At 42.1% G+C, this 21,252-nt stretch overlaps 2 protein-coding genes across 2 annotated transcripts; both read left to right on the plus strand.

Annotated features, from left to right (window-relative positions):
• Positions 237 to 12,990, plus strand: LOC8054615 (aminopeptidase M1-C). Its single transcript, XM_002460067.2, has 20 exons — positions 237 to 771; positions 2,734 to 3,006; positions 3,123 to 3,268; positions 3,723 to 3,825; positions 4,065 to 4,251; positions 4,443 to 4,536; positions 4,659 to 4,812; positions 5,047 to 5,151; positions 5,238 to 5,354; positions 8,759 to 8,872; positions 9,859 to 10,041; positions 10,219 to 10,510; positions 10,586 to 10,707; positions 10,808 to 10,905; positions 11,102 to 11,279; positions 11,355 to 11,469; positions 11,554 to 11,621; positions 11,738 to 11,815; positions 12,263 to 12,337; positions 12,471 to 12,990. The coding sequence occupies exons 1-20, from the start codon at positions 436 to 438 to the stop codon at positions 12,651 to 12,653; spliced, it is 3,021 nt and encodes a 1,006-aa protein (XP_002460112.2). The 5' UTR covers positions 237 to 435; the 3' UTR covers positions 12,654 to 12,990.
• LOC8055575 lies at positions 15,346 to 20,177 on the plus strand. The gene is made up of 3 exons (XM_002460068.2): positions 15,346 to 15,600; positions 15,792 to 18,976; positions 19,370 to 20,177. The coding sequence occupies exons 2-3, from the start codon at positions 15,801 to 15,803 to the stop codon at positions 19,932 to 19,934; spliced, it is 3,741 nt and encodes a 1,246-aa protein (XP_002460113.1). The 5' UTR covers positions 15,346 to 15,600; positions 15,792 to 15,800; the 3' UTR covers positions 19,935 to 20,177.

The raw sequence follows: 21,252 nt of genomic DNA on the forward strand, positions 1-21,252 counted from the left end.
ATTTTAGACTCCATGATAGACTCTGCATTGTGAGTGCCTGACTACACGGAACCCTGTCTCATCGGTTCCAACAAGAGCAACGTCCCAGGAAATAAACTCTTTTTGTAAAGTGATGATGGGGCGAGGCCGCAGCGTCGCAGGCAGACCGCAGCGCACCCCCTTGTCGGCATGCAATGCGAGAGCCTGCACCTGCCTGCCTGCCTGCCCCGAAATGCGCCGGTTCACATGATCCAATTCTTTTCGCGTGATCCGCGGGCTTCGTCTCCATCTCCGACGACCTCTTCTCCATCCCACCTCTCCGGCCGCTTCATTCCGATCGCGCTCTCCCAGTCAACGCACCAACGCCGCTGGTCGATCCGCATGCCGCGCGCGCGCCAGTAATAGCGCATGCACTCTCCCAAAGTCCCAACTGAACAACCCAACCAGTAACAACGCATGCACTCTCTCCCAAGTCTCAGCACAAGCAGTGTGCCGACCGACCTCACCAGGGCGTGGTGCGTGTGTCACTCTGCGTCGTCTCGTCTCTGCCAGATCGAGAGAGATCGAGAGAGAGAGAGAACAACGAAGAGAACCATGCAGAGGCTGCCCACGGCTACAGCCGCCGGCGGCGGCGGCGCCGGCATCGCGTCGTCGTTGCTGGTGGTGGCGCTGCTACTGCTCGTCCCCGTCTTGCCGGGTGCCAGCGGTGGCGACGCCGGGCCCCCGCTCGGCGGCAGGAAGATGGGGTTCGCCGGGGAGGCCGCAGGAGTACCTGCCCGGTACTTCAACAAGGTAGCGCTCTGCTAGAGATCGCCCACGTTGTACATTACTATTTTATTACGGTATTATTCAAAATAAACTCATTCGGTTTGTACTTTTGTATAAAACCTTTGCTTAGATGAGGAAAAAAATGATCTTAGCATAACATTTTGAAAAGTCCTATATTTTCTTTTTACAAAGAAAAGTCTTATATATTAGAACGGGTAAAGTCAGGCATACGGCATACCTATAGGTCTTGTTAGGCCAATTTCAGTGGAGAATGAATGTCCAAGTTTTTAGGACGCAATGTGTCGGAAATAATTTAGATAAGTTTCATCCACGTAAAACTCATTTCATTCCATGGAAATTTCATCGTCTCTCCCCTAATCTATTGCCATGAAACTCATGAAACTGGCCTTACTAATTTGAAATCATGGGTTATGCAAACATGTGTATTTTTCCAAACCATGTTTAATAATATGACAATTTAACTAATACATACTCTAATCATTTCAAATTATAAGGCGCTATCGCTTTTAGATGTCGTTCTGGCGTGGGAACGAAGCTGAGGAAAGGAAGTCGTTCCATGCCAGAAGGGAAAAATTGGATGCTGCTGCCCCTCGTGCCTCGTCTCCAATGCCAGAGTAATAATAGAACATGCCCAGGTAGAGATGAAAACGGATCGGATCGGAGTGGATAATGACTTCCCCATATCCTAATCCTTTTTGTTTGATTCGATTCGGAGCGGATCGGATATCATGTGGATTCGGATGCGAATACGGATTTTTCAGGATGTCGGAAATGGTACGGATTCGGGCTGGTGTCGGAGCGAAAGCAGACTTTTTTAAATCGGATGATACATACTTCAATATTGTTTTTTATGATAAAAAACAATTCTTTAACCAAAGTCATAAAGCGGCAATACAACTCGAAATAATTACCATCAATCCACAACTTAAATTTAGGAGATCATAAAATTAATATAAGTCCTCAGTTTGGATTTAAGAGTATAAAAAAGCATGTAAAGTAAAAGAAATAAATATTCTTAACTAAGCAAAACTTCGCCTTCACTCTTTATCGTGTATTAATCCTCCATTTTGGTAGATGATAATTATTTTGTTGCCTAGTGCCAGACCGCACCCAGCCATGCAAATTCCGCTAGCAGCAAAATGCGTCGTCGTGGGGGTTCGAGACGCGGCCACCTAACCAGTTAGGCCCTGTTTAGTTACTCAAGTAAAAATTTTTGATCTATCCCATCGAATCTTTGGACACATGCATAAAACATTAAATATAGATAAAAAATACTCAGTAATTACACAGTTTGGTTGAAAATCGCGAGACGAATTTTTTAAACCTAGTTAATCTATGATTAGCCTTAAGTGTTGCAGTAACCCACATAAGCTAATGATAAATTAATTATACTTAATAGATTTGTCTTGCAGTTTCCTGACGAGCTATGTAATTTATTTTTTTATTAGTTTCTAAAAACCCTTCCCGACATCCTTTTCAAAATATCCGATGTGACACCTAAAAAATTTCATCCTCAATCTAAACAGGACCTTAGACCAGTATTTTTCTTGTACAACAGATATTCGTAACTCTATTTAATAAGGGTAAAAGAAAAAATATCACCTAATTAATGACACCTTAGTAAGTACAATCATATCTTAAACGACTTCTAAAACTGGTATGGAGGAAGTATAACTTTTAATATATATTTAGACATAAACTATATGTAGGTGCATACCAAAAACAAAAGAAAAATAAATAGAACAACTTATAATTTAGAACGAAAGCAAGAACAACGATATCTGAAAAATACAATATAAAATTATATATTGATCTTGTGTTGCAAAGTTTTTTTTTTAGGATCTTTACGTTGCAAAGTTATTATCCATTCCTAATTTGTGTATGCCCACACTCTCATGTATGGCCTAGTGGGCCGTTATCCGGGCTTACTCACAATTTGATTCACGTAAGCTGGGCCACTGTCAGGACGCGAATGTCGAAGCGGCACCAGCACCGCCTCGCCGCGGGCCCGCGCCGCCGTCGCCGGCGGTGGCCGGTACGCCCGCACAGTTCCGCAGGCAGCCGATGCTCCCGCGCTTCGCCAAGCCGCTCCGCTACGACCTGCGCATCCGCCCCGACCTCGTCGCCTGCACCTTCTCGGGCACCGCTGCCGTCGCCGTCGCTGTCTCCGCGCCCACCCGCTTCCTCGTCCTCAACGCCGCCGACCTCTCAGTCGACAGAGCCTCCATCCGTTTCCGGGTACGTACGCGCCGACCAAACTCTCGAGAAGAAAAAAAAAATGTTGCCATCTATTTGCCCTTCCCTTGGCGCCAAATATATCATCTCGGATGCCGGTCCGGGGCCGGGTTTTGCAGGATTTGGCGCCTAAGGAGGTGGTGTTTTTCGATGACGACGAGATCCTGGTGCTCGGATTCTTCAAGGACCTGCCACTGGGTGAGGGAGTGCTCAGTATGAAATTTAATGGCACGCTCAACGACCAGATGAGGGGGTTCTACCGGAGGTATGGGTTTCCTCTGATCCTAAACTTTTTTTTGGCACTTAAATTGAGCGTTGCTGAAATGGAGAAAGGTCAAACTTATTGCCTTTGCTGGTACGAGAGACTTGTAGTCATGTCTTTAATCCTTTAGTTGTATTAGCTCCGAAAATTTGTGAGCTCTATGGCACGATCATGATAACATAGTCTAAAGTTAACAAACTTTGATCTCGCTGTTTGCACATACTTACTTGTTCTACCATCATTGATGGTATCCAATCAATGCCAACTAGGCACTTGCTATGTTATCAAGAAGCATGCAGTTCAGGAAGTTGCTTCTTTGAACGAGCTACTAAATGGGAGTTTTTTTTTTTTAAAAAAAATTGTGTTCGATTCATATCCATTTTGTTCATTTCTTTTCTTCATTCTTTTAAGTGTTTCTTTTTTCTGCGCTAATAACTCTGAGTGCTGTTTGATGCAGTAAGTACCAGTATAAGGGAAAGATGAAGAATATGGCAGCGACACAATTTGAGTCTGTGGATGCTCGGCGGTGCTTCCCATGCTGGGATGAGCCTGCATTCAAGGTGATTATAGTACTTAAATGAAATATCTAATAATCTGGGTTTGCTCCTTCAGGTGTTTCATCTATTAGGCTTTTGTGCTCTGAGCATCATTTTTGTTGCACTTAAAAGGAGTACATATATTATAGCAAGTTCTACTCCAACCTGTAGCTTTATGCTCCTCTCAGTCTCATGTACGCATGCCTAATAAAATATCAAATATGTGATTTCTTACATTTCCATTTTTCTGTGTCTATTTTTAGGCGAAGTTCAAGCTAACACTTGAAGTATCAGTTGGGATGGTGGCATTGTCCAATATGCCAATAGCTAGTCAGACAGTTGCTGGTCCTATCAAGACTGTTCGCTATGTGGAATCACCTCTTATGTCGACTTATTTAGTGGCTATAGTTGTTGGTTTGCTTGAATATATAGAGGGTGTAACACCAGAAGGTATCAACTCACTTTTCTTGTGTTACTTTGACATGTATCATCTTTTGTTAAGGAACATTAGGGGTGAGCCCCTACTGGATAAATATATAAATAATAAAATAAAGAATATGAACATGCACAAAAGTTGGTATCAACTTCTTTTTTCCCCTTTGCGTTCCATTTTCTTAATCTTGTTTATTAATTGTATAAAGGCACAAAAGTTCGTGTGTACACTCAAGTTGGCAAGAGTAACCAAGGGAAGTTTGCACTGGATGTTGGAATCAAGTCATTGCATCTTTATAAAGAGTACGACCAACCACACTCTTGCTAGTAAACAAGCTTGCAGAATCATAACAAAAGTTTATGAATAGTCGTGGTTACAATAGGATAGAACCACTAATATAATGTTCATTTTCTCCACTTTTTAGTTACTTTGGTACTCCTTATCCGCTTCCCAAATTGGATATGGTTGCCATCCCTGATTTTGCTGCCGGAGCTATGGAGAACTATGGACTGGTTACTTTCCGTGAAGTGGCTTTGCTTTTTGATGAGGAGTCTTCAGGGGAATCCAGCAAACAGAGTGTACCTTTCATAACTCAGACTCTTTGTTATATAACTTCCCACTATCTAGCTTTCACTTGTTATAAATGATGAATTACTACCATATTTGAGAATCAGATTATACTTTAATTTCTATAATCAAATACAGGTCAATTAATTGCATTGAATTCATAGTTCGATCAGTCACTTCAGGTGATTGAATACCAGGTGTACAGATGTTCTTGCTTTAGTGATCTCAACATTTCTTTGTTTTAGATTGCAATTACTGTAGCACATGAGCTGGCTCATCAGTGGTTTGGCAATCTTGTAACCATGGAGTGGTGGACTCATTTGTGGCTAAATGAAGGTTTTGCTACATGGGTAATCAATTTTAGATCCTAACATTTCAAATTTTCAGTCTGTAGGCTGCCTATATATATTGAGTAAATAGACTTTTCTTTTAACAGATGAGTAGTCTAGCTGTAGATTCTTTCTTTCCGCAATGGAATATCTGGACACAATTCCTTGATGACACAACCGCTGGTCTCAAATTGGATTCACTTCAAGAGTCTCACCCTATTGAGGTAACCCCGCTTTGGGATTTACTATGAGCTATGGCCCTGATTCAATAGTTTGAAAATTAGTTGTGTTTCTACATTTGAGTTCATTGTGGTGCACAATTGTTGATAGTTAAAATAGCAATGATAGATATGATAAACTTTTGTGTCCTCACATTAAAACATGGCATGCGTGCGTTTAACGCAGCGCACGCCCACGCCCTGTTGGAGCTTGCTTGCTCATCACTACGACTACGAGCCTTCGCTCCCTATAGGTCCAAGGTCCACCGTGACAACATATAAGGTTTTGGGACCAACTCAACCAAAAAGACTAGCCTGATAGGTGAGGACTTCTCCCACCTTATATGTTATGTTCTCCCACCATCAATTACCGATGTGGGACTAAACCCCAACAATCTCCCCCTCACTCACACATTGGGGTGGTCCTTGCCACCTCCTGTGACCTTTCCGAGATTGGATGGAGCTCTTGCTCCCCTGGTTTGGGACTAAACCCTGACAATCTCCCCCTCAGTCACACATTGGTGTGGTCCTGGCCACCTCATGTGATCTTTCTGAGATTGGATGGAGCTCTTGCTCCCTTGGTTTAGATTTCTGACCTCGGGTACCAGCTTCGATACCAATTGTTGGATCTGGCTTGCTCGACACTATGAGGCTATGAGCCTTTGCTCCCCATAGGTCCCAGGTCCACTGGAGCTAACAACATACAAGGTTTTGGGTCCAACTCAACCCAAAAGATTAGCCTGATAGGTGAGGACTTTCCCCACCTTATATGTTATGCTCCCCCACCATCGATTACCGATGTGGGACTAAACCCCAACACGCCCCACCTCTCTCTCTCTCTCTCTCTCTCAGAAGGCATCGTCTTCCACCTCTCTCTCTCTCTCTCAGATTCTTGGCCGCCAACTCTGGCGAGCTCCTCCCTAGCGGTCATGCCCGCGCCCCCACCGGAGTTGAAGAAGAAGAAGATGACTGCTAGGGTTCTGGCAAGGAGCTCGCGGGCATTAGAGACGAGGAGTTCACCACCCTTAGGGTTCCAGTGAGGCAAGATATCCATCATCACGACTAGGCGATGGGGACGACGGCTTTAGGGTGCTTGAAAGGTCCTCATATGGCTAGAGGGGGGTGAATAGCCTATTTAAAATCTACAAAATCACTAGAGCAAATGGTTAGTAAATAACAAGGCGAAGCTTTTTGCTCTAGCTCTAATTGAGGGTTGCAGGCCACCTATCCACAAATTCTAGTTGCTAATATCACTAGGCACACAAAGGCTAAGTCTCTACAAGCTACACTAGTGAGCTTAACTACACAAGACTAAACTAGCAACTAATTAACTACACTACTTTGCGGGAAAGTAAATGAGTGGGTGTAAACTTTATACCGCCGTGTAGGGGATGAAGCAATCACCAATATGAACAATCAAGTATCAAGAGAATGCCAATCAAACACAATTGAGACACTGATTTTTCTCCCAAGGTTCACGTGCTTGCCGGCACGCTAGTCCCCGTTGTGTCGACCAACACTTGGTGGTTCGGCGGCTAAGAGGTGTAGCACGAACCTCGTCCTCACTAGGATAACGTAAGAACCTACCCACAATGTGGTGGCTCAATGACACGCGCAATCCACTAGAGTTGCCTTTTGCGCTTCGCCAGGGAAAGCACAAAACCCCTCACAATCGCACGCGTCCGATGGTGCTGAATCGGACGCACCGCAGCGTTCGACGCACACAGCCTCAGCGCACGCTCGCGACCTTGCTAACGTCAGTATTCACGGGACGCGGGAACAGTGACTGAGACGCGTCTGAAGCTCACCCGTCGGATGCTCCGACGCGCACCTTTCACTCGCGCCAAAGACCGAGAGTACACCGGACGCTGGCCCAGTGTCCGACGCTGCCGAGTCCAGCGTTCGGTGCGAGAAACACTCCCGCGACTTCGCCAAATTTTTCACCGGCGCAATAGAGAATATGCATATCATTTTCTCAGGAAGAGAGATACCCAACTCCTCTCCATCACTTCAACCCTTGCTCAAACGTGCTAACCACCAAGTGTTCCACCTTGTGCACGTGCGTTAGCATATTTTCACAAACATTTTCAAGGGTTAGGTTAGCTCACTAAGTTCTAAATGAATGCACATGAACAATGACTCCTAATGGCACTTGATAACCGCTTAGCCGAAAAATTCCTACCTTTATAGTACGACTATCTATCCTAAATGTGATCACACCCTCTATGGTGTCTTGATCACCAAAACCAAAACCCTAAGCAATACCTTTGCCTTGATCTTCATAGGGTTTTGTTTTTCTCTTTCTTCTTTACCAAGTTGAGCACTTGATCATCTTGTGGTCATCACCATCATCACCATGATCATCTCTAGCTCCTTTTACTTGGCATGTACCAACCTTATCTAATCTACACACTTAGCATGAAGGTTAGTACTTGGGTTTCACCAATTATCCAAAACCAAACTTGGGCTTTCAATCCTGGCGGTGGTGAAGGCAGTTGGGCCAGGGCGGCAGTGGGAAGTGGGTGGGTGGGTGGGGGGGGGGGAGACTGCCGCAGTCGCGTTAGGGTTTCACTGAGCTTGGGTGAAACCCTAGCGTGCCGCGGTAGGGCGGTGGGCAGCGGTGGGGGCGAGGGGCGCCGGAGAGGGAGAAGACGACAAAAGATGCCGCACGCGAGAGGAAGAAGGTGGGGGAGGTGTGCGAGGAAGAGGCGGCTGTGCGGCTGGCCTAATGCACGCACAGCCGTGCCCGTGCGTTAGCAGCGTCCTTAAAACATTTGGCTATTGAAGTACCGTCCTTTTTCTTTCTTTTTATTAGTTTCCTTTCAGTTAATGCTAGTTCTACCTGGGCACAAACATGGGTGTTAGAATCTTCTTGGACTTGGGTGTCTGATTTGGCAAGATACTTTTGCACATGGCAAATAGCACTTGAAATCAGACAGAAGTGTCTGGTTGTGATGTGGGTGTTCAGCCTCAGACTTGGGAAAAAAATTATGGGCTCAGGTGTCCTTAATAACACTTGTTAGATAGTACTTTCTTGTCTTTTCTTTTCCTTTCCTTTTAGTTGGAATTTTGGGAATAAATCCCAGCCTTTATTTATTTATGGATTTGGACCAACTCCCTTACCTGGTATCGAACTTGGGCTAAGAGGGTCACAAAACCTTTTCTGTCCAGGAACCCATCCTGACCTTACTCTTGATCTGTCTATGGAATATAAATTAGAGAATAACTGTAGTGCATTTTCTTTATAAAAAACCCGTACAACTTATGGACCATTTTCAACAATTAAATCCATTACTTGGATGTTGACAGGTTTTCGAAAAAATTACTTAGATGTTGACACTGAATTTTTCCTTTGTCTAGGTACTGGCTTGTGATTCATTTTGCTAACAATATTCTTTTTTTCCCACTAGGTTGAAATACATCATGCCAGTGAAGTTGATGAAATTTTTGATGCCATAAGCTACGATAAGGGTGCTTCTGTTATTCGCATGCTACAGAATTACCTTGGTGCAGAGCGTTTTCAGGTTTGGATTTGCTCTCCTTGGGACTCTGTTTCATTATTCGATCCTTAATATTCTGCAATGCCTTGAGTCAGCGTCTTCTGCTTTATTATGCTGTTCAAAATTGTACGGAATCACCATCTCTTTACCTTGTATTTTGATATCAATTATCAACAGTCTCGTCTCATTTTTATCTCTTCATTTAGTTGCTACATTGGTGCACATGTTGTTAATCCAGTGCAGTCTGTGAATTGTCATGAACAATATTTTTTCTCTCTTTTTTTCCTCCGAAAATGATGTTTTATAGACGAAATCTGGATGCTCTAATTGGTTAGGGAACATGCTATTCCAAACCTGGGGCGCAATCATGCCGACCATTTTGGTTTGGGCACTCAAAAACCATGTTTGTTATGTTCTATCTATGTTTTCAGTGGCACAGTATTGTTTCTTTCAAACTTGCCCTACCCATGTTTGATGCATTTTGCAGAACCTATGAATTGGTTTACTTGTTTTATTACTCAAATAGACTAAATTTGGACGATTGGTAGATGAGAAATATGGAGTAGAGAAATCGATTAATTAAGTGACAATAGTCTATAGGAAGTCACTGAAAGGAGTTTTTCATAGCCGTTATCAAGGATATTGTTTTTCCTTTAATTTAAAGCCCTGGGATTGTTTTTCCTTTAATTTAAAGCCCTGGGATATGTTTATGTTACTGTTGGATTCCAATTGTGTTATTGTAGTGTGCACAAGTTTAAAAACCAAAACTGTTAAGAAAGAATGGCCAAGTAAGCTATAGCTGTCTTTCACTCATTCTTTTATTGCGAGTCATCTTTGATTTTTATCTGTATCCGACTTATGCTTTTCTGATATTTATGTTATTTAGTGAAAACTGATTTTTTCCTGCCTTTTTCCGTCCAGTTCTGTTTGCTTTTGCTCTCTGGTTTCTTGAGTAATTCTTCTAATACTTCTCATTGTGCTAAATGTGGGGAAATAATCTACTCTTTCAGAAAGCATTGGCTTCATATATAAAAAAGTTTGCCTACTCAAATGCTAAAACTGAGGACCTGTGGGCTGTTCTTGAAGAGAAATCTGGCGAACCTGTCAAGAATATGATGACTACATGGACAAAGCAACAAGGGTACCCTGTTATTAATGCAAAGCTTCAAGGGAATTATCTAGAACTTGAACAGGTTTTTATAATACATTGTCCTTCCTGTGTGATCTTTGCATTCATCAACATGTGAAGTGGTGAATTGAGTGTCAAAATATTATTATTCTAATGTAAAATTTAGCATGCTAGTTCATTGATCTGTGAATTTCTGTTGTTTGCTTCAGCCTTTATGAAGTTACTGTTTCTTTTGTTGCAGGCACAGTTTTTGTTAGATGGGTCCTTTGGGCCCCGAATGTGGATTGTCCCTATAACTGCAGGCTGTGGCTCATATTATACACAGAAAAAATTTCTACTGAAAGGCAAAAGTGATAGGCTGGATATAAGAGACATTGTTTCACAGTGTGGTAACCAACAGAAGGGCGGAGACTTTTGGATTAAGTTGAACATTAATCAAACAGGATTCTATAGAGTTCAATACGACGATAAACTTGCAGCTGCACTTCAAAATGCATTGCAGGCCAAGAAGATCTCTGTAATGGATAAAATTGGTAAGGACCACATGTGATACTGTTAATTTTCTTATCACTATTTTAGTGACAAGTATCATAACATTAGCATTGCAGGCATTGTGGAAGATTCACTGGCCTTATCTATGGCCGGCAAACAAACCTTAACATCATTGCTAAGTTTACTGTATGCTTACCGTGGGGAGGCTGATTACAGTGTTCTTTCACACATAATTACTGTATGTAAATCTTGTATAACCAATCAATTCCTGAATTCCATGATCTTGAATATTTTGATTTGAAGATATTTTTCAAGCTATTTCCTTTCGCTTTTCACAGGTGAGTTTAAGTATTGCTAAAATATCGGTTGATGCTACTCCTGGATTGGTTGGTGACATCAAACAACTTCTGATCAAGCTTCTTCTGCCACCTGCTGTGTATGTCAAACCATGTCTTACATTGCCTGCTTCTGAATCAGTTTAATTGTCATTGCGTGGAAAGTCATCTTGTTTCTGTTTGCGCGTTTGCTATTGCTAACATGCCTTGTTATACAGTCAGATGCAGTGTTTCATAGTACTGTCTGTTTACCAACATAGACTTTGCCACATGACAGTCTCCTTGTTTTTTTTTCAGAAATTTAGGCTGGGACCCCAAGAAGGGTGAGAGCCACCTGAACTCGTTGCTTAGACCAGTGCTCTTGGTTGCTCTTGTCAAACTTGGGCATGATAAGACTATAAATGAGGGAGTTAGGCGTTTCAGTATATTTGCACATGATCGCAACACTTCTCTTCTTCCTCCTGATACCAGAAAGGTCCTGCCCTTTTTCCTTACTTTATATGATGCTCTTGCGTTTTACCTGCCTCATATTTATTGCGATGTACTACAGGCTGCATACTTCGCTGCAATGCAGATTGTTACTACTTCACACAGATCTGCTTATAATGATCTTCTGAAAGTCTACAAAGAGTCAGATGAAGCAGAGGAAAGGGGGCGTGTCTTAAGTATGTGGCTTTTCAACAACTCTTAATTTAACAAAGCTTGCTGACATGTTGGGTTGTTCTGAATGCTTTGTCTCCTTGTTCCAGGCACATTGTGTTATTGTAAGGATAAGAATATTGTTCTTGAATCATTGAATCTTCTTTTTACCAATGAGGTAAACCTTTTCGTTTTTTTTTTCTTTTCTTTGTTGTTTCTCCATGATGACAGTGGAAGCTCAATCGAATGAGCTTGTACTCTTATGAAGTCTCACTTGCCTCTATTACTTGTCAGTTTCGCAAGCAAGACACATATTATGTACTTCAAGGTCTTGCTGTGGAGACACGTGATGCCGCATGGGTGTGGTTGAAGGTAAAATATGTTTTAATGGATATATATACTGAAAGGTTGAAGTCATCGATTTTGTCTTAGTTTCAACATATAAGATGAAACTCCTGGACCTGTATGGCTGTTACAAATATGGGATTCCTATTGGCATTTTGGACGAAACAAATCTGCCCTTTTGATGTCTTCTTTTATACCAAAGTTTTGAAATTCTTGCCGGCCAAACAAATCCCTAGGATATTGTTGTCCATGGAAAGTTGGAAACATCCCGGTGGAATATTTGTAAAGGAACTAATTTCTGTCTTCATGCAGTTCTGTCATAACTAAATTTTGAGATTTCACCAACTTTCCCACCTTAAACATTTCCTAGATTAGAAGTGGCAAAATTAGAAAGTGACCAATTTTTCATGTAGTTAACCTTGAAATATTTGAAGGCAAGTTGCTTACATGACATTTGTTCTGGTGTCGATGCAGACTAACTGGGATCGTATGGCAAAGATGTACGGGGACACACAAGAAGGCAGTTTTATCAGATATGTCACCACATTGGTAAGTTTAAGGCCACATTCCATTTCAAACAGTGCGTGCTTGTTATACTACCCCACTCCTCCAAAAAAAGGTATGTACGTATATAATAAAATACAAATAACCCATCGATCCCCTAAATATTTCTGGTCATCAGTTCACCTCCAACGAGAAGGCAGCAGAGTTCTCCAGCTTCTTCGCCACCCGCAAGAAGCCTGAATTCCAGAGAACACTGAAGCAGAGCCTTGAGAACATCCGGATCAGCGCAAGGTGGATCCAGGGCATCAAGAGGGAGCCCAGGCTCGCTCAAACGGTGCAGGACCTGCTGCGTAGACCCTGATCTGCCTTCGCTTGAGTTGCAGGTGTCAGGTGTGGCCGGAAATAAGTTATTATTAGCTCGCAGATGGCATACGCTTGTACATTCTCATCACTTCATCAGTGTGTAAAAGGTCATCTCTCTTAGTGTTCATCGCATCATGCAAATGTAAGCTATTGGGTTAGATTTGTTAGGATAAACCCTTTTCCTTTTTGACTTGCGATCATCGTCGAAGTTTTGGATCTGCGTGCGGGGTAGTTTCATGGGTAAGTATAACATACCCTTTGCTAGTTGGAGTAGTATTCTGAATATCATTTTCTTGCCTCATGAATTTCACATATTCTTGCTACTGTGTTGTGGATATCAAGCGGTCTTGCATCTCGTGGATTTCGCGTACTTCTGCTGAAATGATCTCTTTTTTAATATACGACGTATAGCACAAGTTAGTTACTTTATCCTAAACGTAGTGTATTTAGGTGTGGTTTGGATTGGAGGAAGAATACAGCAAACATATACGAAACCATTCTAAAGAAATTATCTCTCTGTCATCCTTTGGAACAAGGGAACCGGTAGAAACTATCAGAGGAACAATAATTGCATCATACTTTTTTTATATCACAATTGCATCTTAAAAACATATGAAAATGAGCTGTAAGCTGATTGGTAACTTCGACGCGGTCGCTCATCGGCTCTTTTTTGCTCCCTAACCATACTTATTTCCATTAGTTGCTAATAGTAGCTAGCTAATACTAGTTCATAGATAATAGTTAGCTAGTATATATTAATACTGGTTCATAGATAATATAGAAGACTAGCCAGCTAACTATTAGTTGGTTTAGTCTAACTAGTGAGATAGTTATTAGTAGGTATTAGCTAACAATTAGTTGGACTTATTTGGATTTAAAGGAGCTAATTATTAGCTCCATAGATCCAAATAGGGTCTAGGATTCATTAGTTGCTAATAGTTAGCTAGCTAATTTACTTGGTTTCGTTCAACTAGTGAGCTAGTAGTGTTGTTGGGTGTTAGCTAAACTATTTGGATTCAGCGGTACTAGATATTTGCTCCATGGATCCAACAAGGACCTAAATTGATGGAACATTAAAATAAATGAGATAACATAGAGCTATATGTAACAAATTAAAAAAAAACCTTGTTCGCACATATACGATGACTTGGTGAGTGGTTGGACTGGGAGTTCATGGACGAAGGGTTTAAAGGAGAGTCATGTAAAACATATGTACATTGATTCACTTTTATAGTATCTCCACGAGCCTTTTCTAAAATATGCTATCTAAATCATCATTTAAAAAGTTATTTGAGTAAAAATAGTTGTCTATATCTTTATACCATGTAACAACTTTTTTTATATCTTGTACACACTCTAGAGAGTCATATTTTCTCGCTCTCCATCTTTAGCAAGTGAGAAATATGAAATAAATGATATTTATATTTGGAGATCCAATTAAAGAGGTTGTTGGATGATATATTTTTTTACCAAAATTTCTATTCCTGTAAATTAGGAAAAATATAAAGAGACACTTAGAGATGCTAATGTTAGTTTATCATTTTCATTTTTTTAAGACCATGGATTATGCGTTCCATACACTCCTTTTTTCTATGTTCTTTTATTTCTCTATTTTCTATTCCCATTCATAATGCCTTTGTGTATTCTCTGTACATTCCATCGTTTCCTATTCCTTTGTTTCAAATAAACCCTTAAACACTTTGAAATTTACATGCTATTTTTTAATTCCTAATAAAAAATCTACTTTCTTACAGGGTTATTCGAAGATAAAATTTTAACCTGTAACCACAGTTTTTCTCCCTTTTTTTTCTATCCCAGGCTTTGCAATATTTCAAAATCGACAAATTGCAATAGGAGCAGGTGCTATTAGAGAACAATTGATAGATTTAGATTTATGAATTATTATAGAGAATTCTTTGGTTGAATGGAAGGAATTAGAAGACGAGGGGTATAGTAGAGATGAATGGGAAGATAGAAAAAGATGAATAAGAAAAAAGTTAATGTCTTTGTGTATTCTTGTACGTTCTATTGTTTCCTATTCCTTTGTTTCAAATAAACCCTTAAACACTTTAAAATTTTACATGCTATTTTTTAATTCTTAAAATCCAAAAGGATATGATAATTTTTTCCTAAAAAAATGTAACATACATCTATCTATCTATCTATCTATATCTTTTTTATACTAAATATTAAAAAAGATGTGAAATATCTTTTCACCTTTTTTTTCATCCACCTTCTCGGATCATAGGAGAATTTCTTTTGTCCTACCTTTTACTTTCCAAACTATATCTACGTCCTCCATATCTCGTATATGATCCGGGCTTATGACCCGTGTTTATACGGTTTAGGACAACACGCGTCCTGCGTATCTCATATGTGATCTAGACTCATACCCACGCTGATACGAGTTAGCTAGCGACGATAAACGTTTGCTATATATATATATATATATATATATATATATATATATATATATATATATATATATATATATATATATATATATATATATATATTAGGAAGATAAATAATGTATAGACATAATATACATAGTATATAATTATATTATTATTATCTGATACGATGAAGATTTGCTAAATTTCTGATGGTCGAGAAAAAGGAAAGCACCTCTATTCTATCCTCCCTCCCATGCTCGAGAGATCGGTTGTCGTTCTGCTGTCCTGGGCTGCTGGACCGCCCGGCGCCCGCCCGCTCTCGCTCTGCAGACGCCCCCGAAAGCCGAAACTGAAGCGTTCCAGTTTCCAAGGGCGCCGAGCCTCCCCTCCCGGGGGCGCGCGCGTGCCTTCCCATTCCGCTCCACCCTCCTCCTCCTCCTCGGGAGAGATCCGCCTCCCCGCGGCCTCCTCTTCCTCCGCGTAAACTCGCCGTGGCAGAGTAATCTCGCGCCGGCCCCTGCGCGCATATTTATCGGTGGAAAGAAAAAGGTGAGCCCATCGCGCTCCTCCTCCTCCTCCTCCTTGTTCGGTTGCGCTGTCGGGAAAGGAAAAGGTTTGCCGGATGCGGACTCGATGGTGGGGATGGGATGGGGGCTCTAGGGTTTGGATTGCGGTTATTTACGGGTGCGGCGGGCGATTCGATTGACAATCGGTCCTCTAATTCGATCCGGATTTTGCAGGTTTTTGGGATGCCGGCTGCCGGTGTGGAGCCGCCGGCGCCGCCAGCCGAGGCCGCGGCCGCGGCGGGGCGCAGGTTGAGACCTTCGAGGGTCTCCGCCAAGCGGTCCTGGCCGCCCGGGTGTGGTCGGTTCCCTGCGCCCCCGCCCGCGCCGGCCTCCGCGGCCGCGGCTGGTCCTGAGGTGAACGGCGTGGATGGCGCCTCCACCGTTGTCGGCGGCAGGGTCGACGAGGCGGCCGCACCCGCGGTCATTTCGCCTTCGGTTCAGAACGGATGCCCGGATAAGGTGGAGGAGGCCGTTGCCACCGCCACGGTTTCACCTGTGCGTCAGAACGGCGCCCCGCCTCCGCAGGAGGGATCGGAGAAGCCTGTGGATCAGAATGGCGCCCTGCCTCAGCCAGAGGAAAATAAGGTGGAAGCTGTGGCGGCTAGTTTACCTGCAGCGCGTAGCAGCGCCCTCCCACATGTGCTGCCTCAGTCAGGGCCGGAGAGGGCTAGGCAGGATGGAGACGGTGGTGAGAACGGAGAGGCACAATTGCTGCGCGATGCAGGCGAGCTGCCATCAGATGGTCAGCAAGGGAACAGGGTGGTGCAGGTGGTGGTGCCAACGGTAGCACTGCTGGGGAGTTGTAGCATTGTTGGTGCTAGTTCTGTGCAGAACGGTGACAAAGGGGATGGCTTGTTGGTGGCCGAGGAGAAGGGAGGTGGTGGCAGCAGTGATGTGGGGCAGGAGGTTGCTGTTAATGGGGATGTCACAGAGATTGGAAACAAAACAGGTGGCAGTGAGTTACAGAGAAAGGAAAATGGAATTGCAGCAAGGAGAACGAAACGGTGGTTGGAATCCTCTCTGAATCCGCCTCCTAAGAAGAGGGCGGTCTCAGCCGTACGCAGATTTCCACCTGGCTGTGGGAGGACTGCTGTTACCACCGAAGTCAGTGAAGTTTTGAAGGGCTCACCTGTACACACATTTTCTCCTGGCTGTGGAAGGGCTACTGTTACCACAACAGACACTGCTGTTTTGGACGTCTCACCTATAAGCACATTTCCTCCTGGTTGTGTGAGGTCTTCTGTTAAAACCACAGGCAGTGGAGATGAGTGGTTACCTTCAGAAGCCACGCCTGCCAACAATGGTGATGCCTTGGTGGCAAGTCTGGTTTTAGGAGAGTCAACTTCTCCAACTTTAGCACTAGAGCCCCCCAATAAGAAATTGGAAAGCAAGAAAATAGTGGATGAAGGACATAGCAAGGCTCACAATAGGGTCCAAGTTCGAGATGATTTTGCTGGTACCAAACAAGATGGTGACCAGCGAAATGCTGTTCCAAAATCTACACCAAGGAATGTTTCTGATGGGAAGATGAAGGGGAAACTCTCGGCACATAAAGGGAAGCAGGTAGCACAAGAAGTGGTGGATGATAAGATGAAAAATAAACTTGATGGAAGCTTGCAAAGAAGTAATCTTAGGACACCTTTGAGCAATTCCATTGACTCAAAGACAAAAGTAAAGAGGTTGGATAGTGACAAGATGAATGTTGGATTGCTTGGTAATGCAGGGGCCTCTGCAGGTGGGAAGATGGAAAGTAAGACTTTGAGTGCTAAAAAGGAAGTGGCGTGCTCAAATATGAACACAAAGCAAAAGAAGATTGCTCGTAAGTTGAAGGGTGATGGCATCGGCAAGGATAATTTGCATTCATCCGCTAGGGAGTCCAAGCTTGGAAAACATGTTGCAACTAATCAAATTGAAGAGCCTAACCAAATAGTTGTACAAGCATTGATGGCTCCCGACAATTGCCCTTGGACACGAGGAAGAAAGTCTATTGCTAGTGCTTCCAAGTCTCTTGTTCCTAGGAACAAGATAAAGGGAAAGGATGCTACTCCAAAAGATATACCAGCAAGAAAAGTGGATTTTAGTGAATCGATCAATGATGAGACAATGAATGACAATGAGACACAAGGAAGAAAATCTATTGTTAGTACTTCCAAGTCCCTTGTTCCTATGAACAAGCTAGATGCTACTCCAAATGGTATACCAATAGGAAAAGTGGCCTCTTTTGAAGTGAGCAATGATGAGGCAATGGATGGCAATGATGACATTAACTTGGAAGATGATGACAACTCTAGGGCTCTAGTTGTGTATGGAGAAAAGCGAGAAATATGTGTCACGGTTCTTCCGTCTATTCCTTCCGGGTCACACCACAGGCAACCTAGGGACCATGATATAGATGCTCGAAGCAAAGTTAGGAAGTTGCTCCAGTTGTTCCAGGCGACTTATCGAAAGCTTACACAAGTTGAGGAACAAGGTAAACGCAAAGTTGGGAGGATTGACCTTGAAGCAGCTAAGGCACTAAAGAGCGACCCTATCTATAAAAAGATTGGGGCCGTTGTGGGAAATATTCCCGGTGTTGAAGTTGGCGATGAATTTCATTTTAGAGTTGAGTTGTCCATAGTTGGTCTCCATCGCCCATTGCAAGGAGGTATTGATGATGCTAAGGTGAATGGTGTCCCCGTTGCTTTAAGTATCGTTGCCTCCGGTGGCTATCCTGATGAATTATCAAGCTCGGGGGAACTAATATACACTGGTTCCGGAGGAAAGGCTGGCAAGAATAAAGGAGGAGATGATCAAAAGCTTGCGCGGGGCAATCTTGCCTTGAAGAATTGCATCAAAACCAAATCCCCAGTTCGTGTGATTCATGGGTTCAAAGGCCAAAGTAGAAGTGAAGGTGGTCATTCTAAAGGCAAGCAAACTACAACATTTACATATGATGGGTTGTATGAAGTGTTGGAATGTTGGCAAGAAGGCCCAAAAGGTGAGATGGTCTTCAAGTACAAGTTACAGAGGATTGCAGGGCAACCTGAATTAGCCCTACATGCAGTTAAGGCAACAAGGAAGTCCAAAGTTCGTGAAGGTCTTTGTTTGCCTGATATATCTCAAGGAACCGAGAGGATACCCATATGTGTCATCAACACAATTGATGACATGAAGCCAGCACCATTTAAATACATCACCAAAGTCATATATCCAGCTTTGTTTGAAAAAGAACCTCCAAAGGGTTGCAACTGTACAAACGGCTGCTCAGACTCTATTAGTTGTGCTTGTGCAGTGAAGAATGGAGGGGAAATACCGTTCAATTTCAACGGTGCGATTGTTGAGGCCAGGCCTCTCATATATGAGTGTGGTCCATCATGCAGGTATGGCTGTGCAAAGACTTAAGTAATCCAAATAACTGTCAACCTGAAAATATTCATTTGTTATTTAGTTTTCTATTGGGTTTTTGAAGTTCCTGTATTTGAATTTCAAGCCATGAGAAATATTCCTATTCGTTGGAACTTGTATCTGATGTTACATTAAGGCTTATTGCTGGTTTTAGGTCCAGATGATAGTGACACATTATGAAACATTAAGAACAACAGCTGGTGTCTGGCATATGAAAAATGGTTTCAGAGTTTAGCTATTCTCCTGAAGTTATGGAGATCTTTGACAACAAGCAAACATATTGATACACACCAGACAATTAGCTTCAAACCGAGATAGTAATCTAGCTTTATACATGTGAGCTAACCAATTTTAACCACTACATGCAGGTGCCCGCCAACATGCCACAATAGGGTGAGTCAGCATGGTATCAAAATTCCACTAGAAATATTCAAGACAGGGAAGACAGGTTGGGGTGTAAGATCCCTCAGTTCTATATCATCAGGCAGTTTCATATGCGAGTATACTGGTGAGCTATTGAAAGATGAAGAAGCTGAAAAGAGACAGAATGACGAGTATCTATTTGATATTGGTAATAACTACCATGATGAAGAACTTTGGGAGGGGCTGAAGTCGGTGGTTGGTGTAGGATCTTCTACCTCGTCCTCTGAGACAATGGAAGGCTTCACAATAGATGCAGCTGAGTGCGGCAATGTGGGAAGATTTATCAACCATAGTTGTTCACCAAACCTTTATGCTCAAAATGTTCTCTGGGACCATGATGACATGAGGATGCCGCATGTTATGCTTTTTGCTGTTGAGAATATCCCGCCGCTACAGGAGCTGACCTACCATTATAATTATAGTGTAGGGGAGGTCTATGACAAGAATCACGAGGAGAAGGTCAAACATTGCTACTGTGGCGCCTCGGATTGCTGTGGCAGGCTCTACTAAAACATTATTGACTGTTGTTAGCTCTATGTTATGAACACCTCTGCCTTGCCTCTGCCGTACCCTTCTGTTCTCAGTTCATCTTGTACTTGTCGGCTTTCTGATGTTTACAGCAAGCTGCATTTGCTCTTGCTGTTTTCTTTTAGAAAATTTCTGCTCCGTTTATGAATGAAGTTTGAATGGAACCCCGTTGTACCATGTTTTAAATAATTAATGAAGTTTGAAAGGGGCTCCATTTTTCGATGATTCTGGCATTGTTTGTGTAGTAGTAGGTCTTGTAGTGCATGGAGGCCTTGTTTAGTTTTGCACCTAAAAACTTTTCATTTAACGCATCGAATCATCAAATCTTTTAACACATGTATGTTGCACTAAATGTTGATGAAAAAAATAATTACATAGTTTGATCGTAAATCATGAGATGAATTTTTTAAGCCTAATTAGTCTACGTTTAATATTTCAAATGTATGCCAGAATATCCGATGTGACACCCAATAATTTTCTTTTCGCGAACTAAACAAGGCTAGAGTATGGTGTGGTGTGCGTGCGTAGCATGGGTGTGTGTACATGAACAGATGCTACGGTTGTATCTAGATGAGAGGTTTAAAAAAGAAGAGTAAAGTACACTGGCGGTCCTTAAACTTGTTCATATGTGTTATCATGATCTTAAAACTATCAAATCGTTTGTTTAGGTCTTCAAACTTGATCGGTTGTATCATCTTGTTCTCTAAACTTCTCTAAACTTGTAGAGCACCCATTTAGCTTCTTAAACTTGTTTAGTTGTTTTATCTCAGTCCCTAAATGTTATAAGTACTGTAAACTTATAAATTCAATATATATTTATAGAACTATCCTAAAATTATAAATCTAATTTTGTTAGACTCTTGTTAACATGGACTTTAAAATAGAATAAAAGAAATCACCATGTACTTTCTTTCTTTTTAACTTTGTAGTAAAAAGCATGTATATTTTCTTTTTAACTTTGTAGTTAAAAGCATGTATCACTCCCGATAGCATGTACTCATTAATAGAAAGTACACAGTGATTTCTTTTAATCTAATTTAAAGTACATGCTATCGGGAGTCTAATAAAACTAGATTTATAATTTTTAGGTAGTTTTATAAATATATATTAAATTTACAAGTTTATAGTACTTAGGGACCGGGATGACATAACTGACAAACAAATTTGAGTACCTAAACAGGTACGTGTGCGCTGCAAGTTTAGGGACCTAGATGATACAACCAAACAAGTTTAAGGATCGAAACAAATGATTTGAGAGTAAGGAGTAGGATAACATAGATGGACAAGTTTAAGGACCGAA

Source organism: Sorghum bicolor, chromosome 2 (genome assembly GCF_000003195.3).
Source record: "Sorghum bicolor cultivar BTx623 chromosome 2, Sorghum_bicolor_NCBIv3, whole genome shotgun sequence".
Classification (NCBI taxonomy): domain Eukaryota; kingdom Viridiplantae; phylum Streptophyta; class Magnoliopsida; order Poales; family Poaceae; genus Sorghum; species Sorghum bicolor.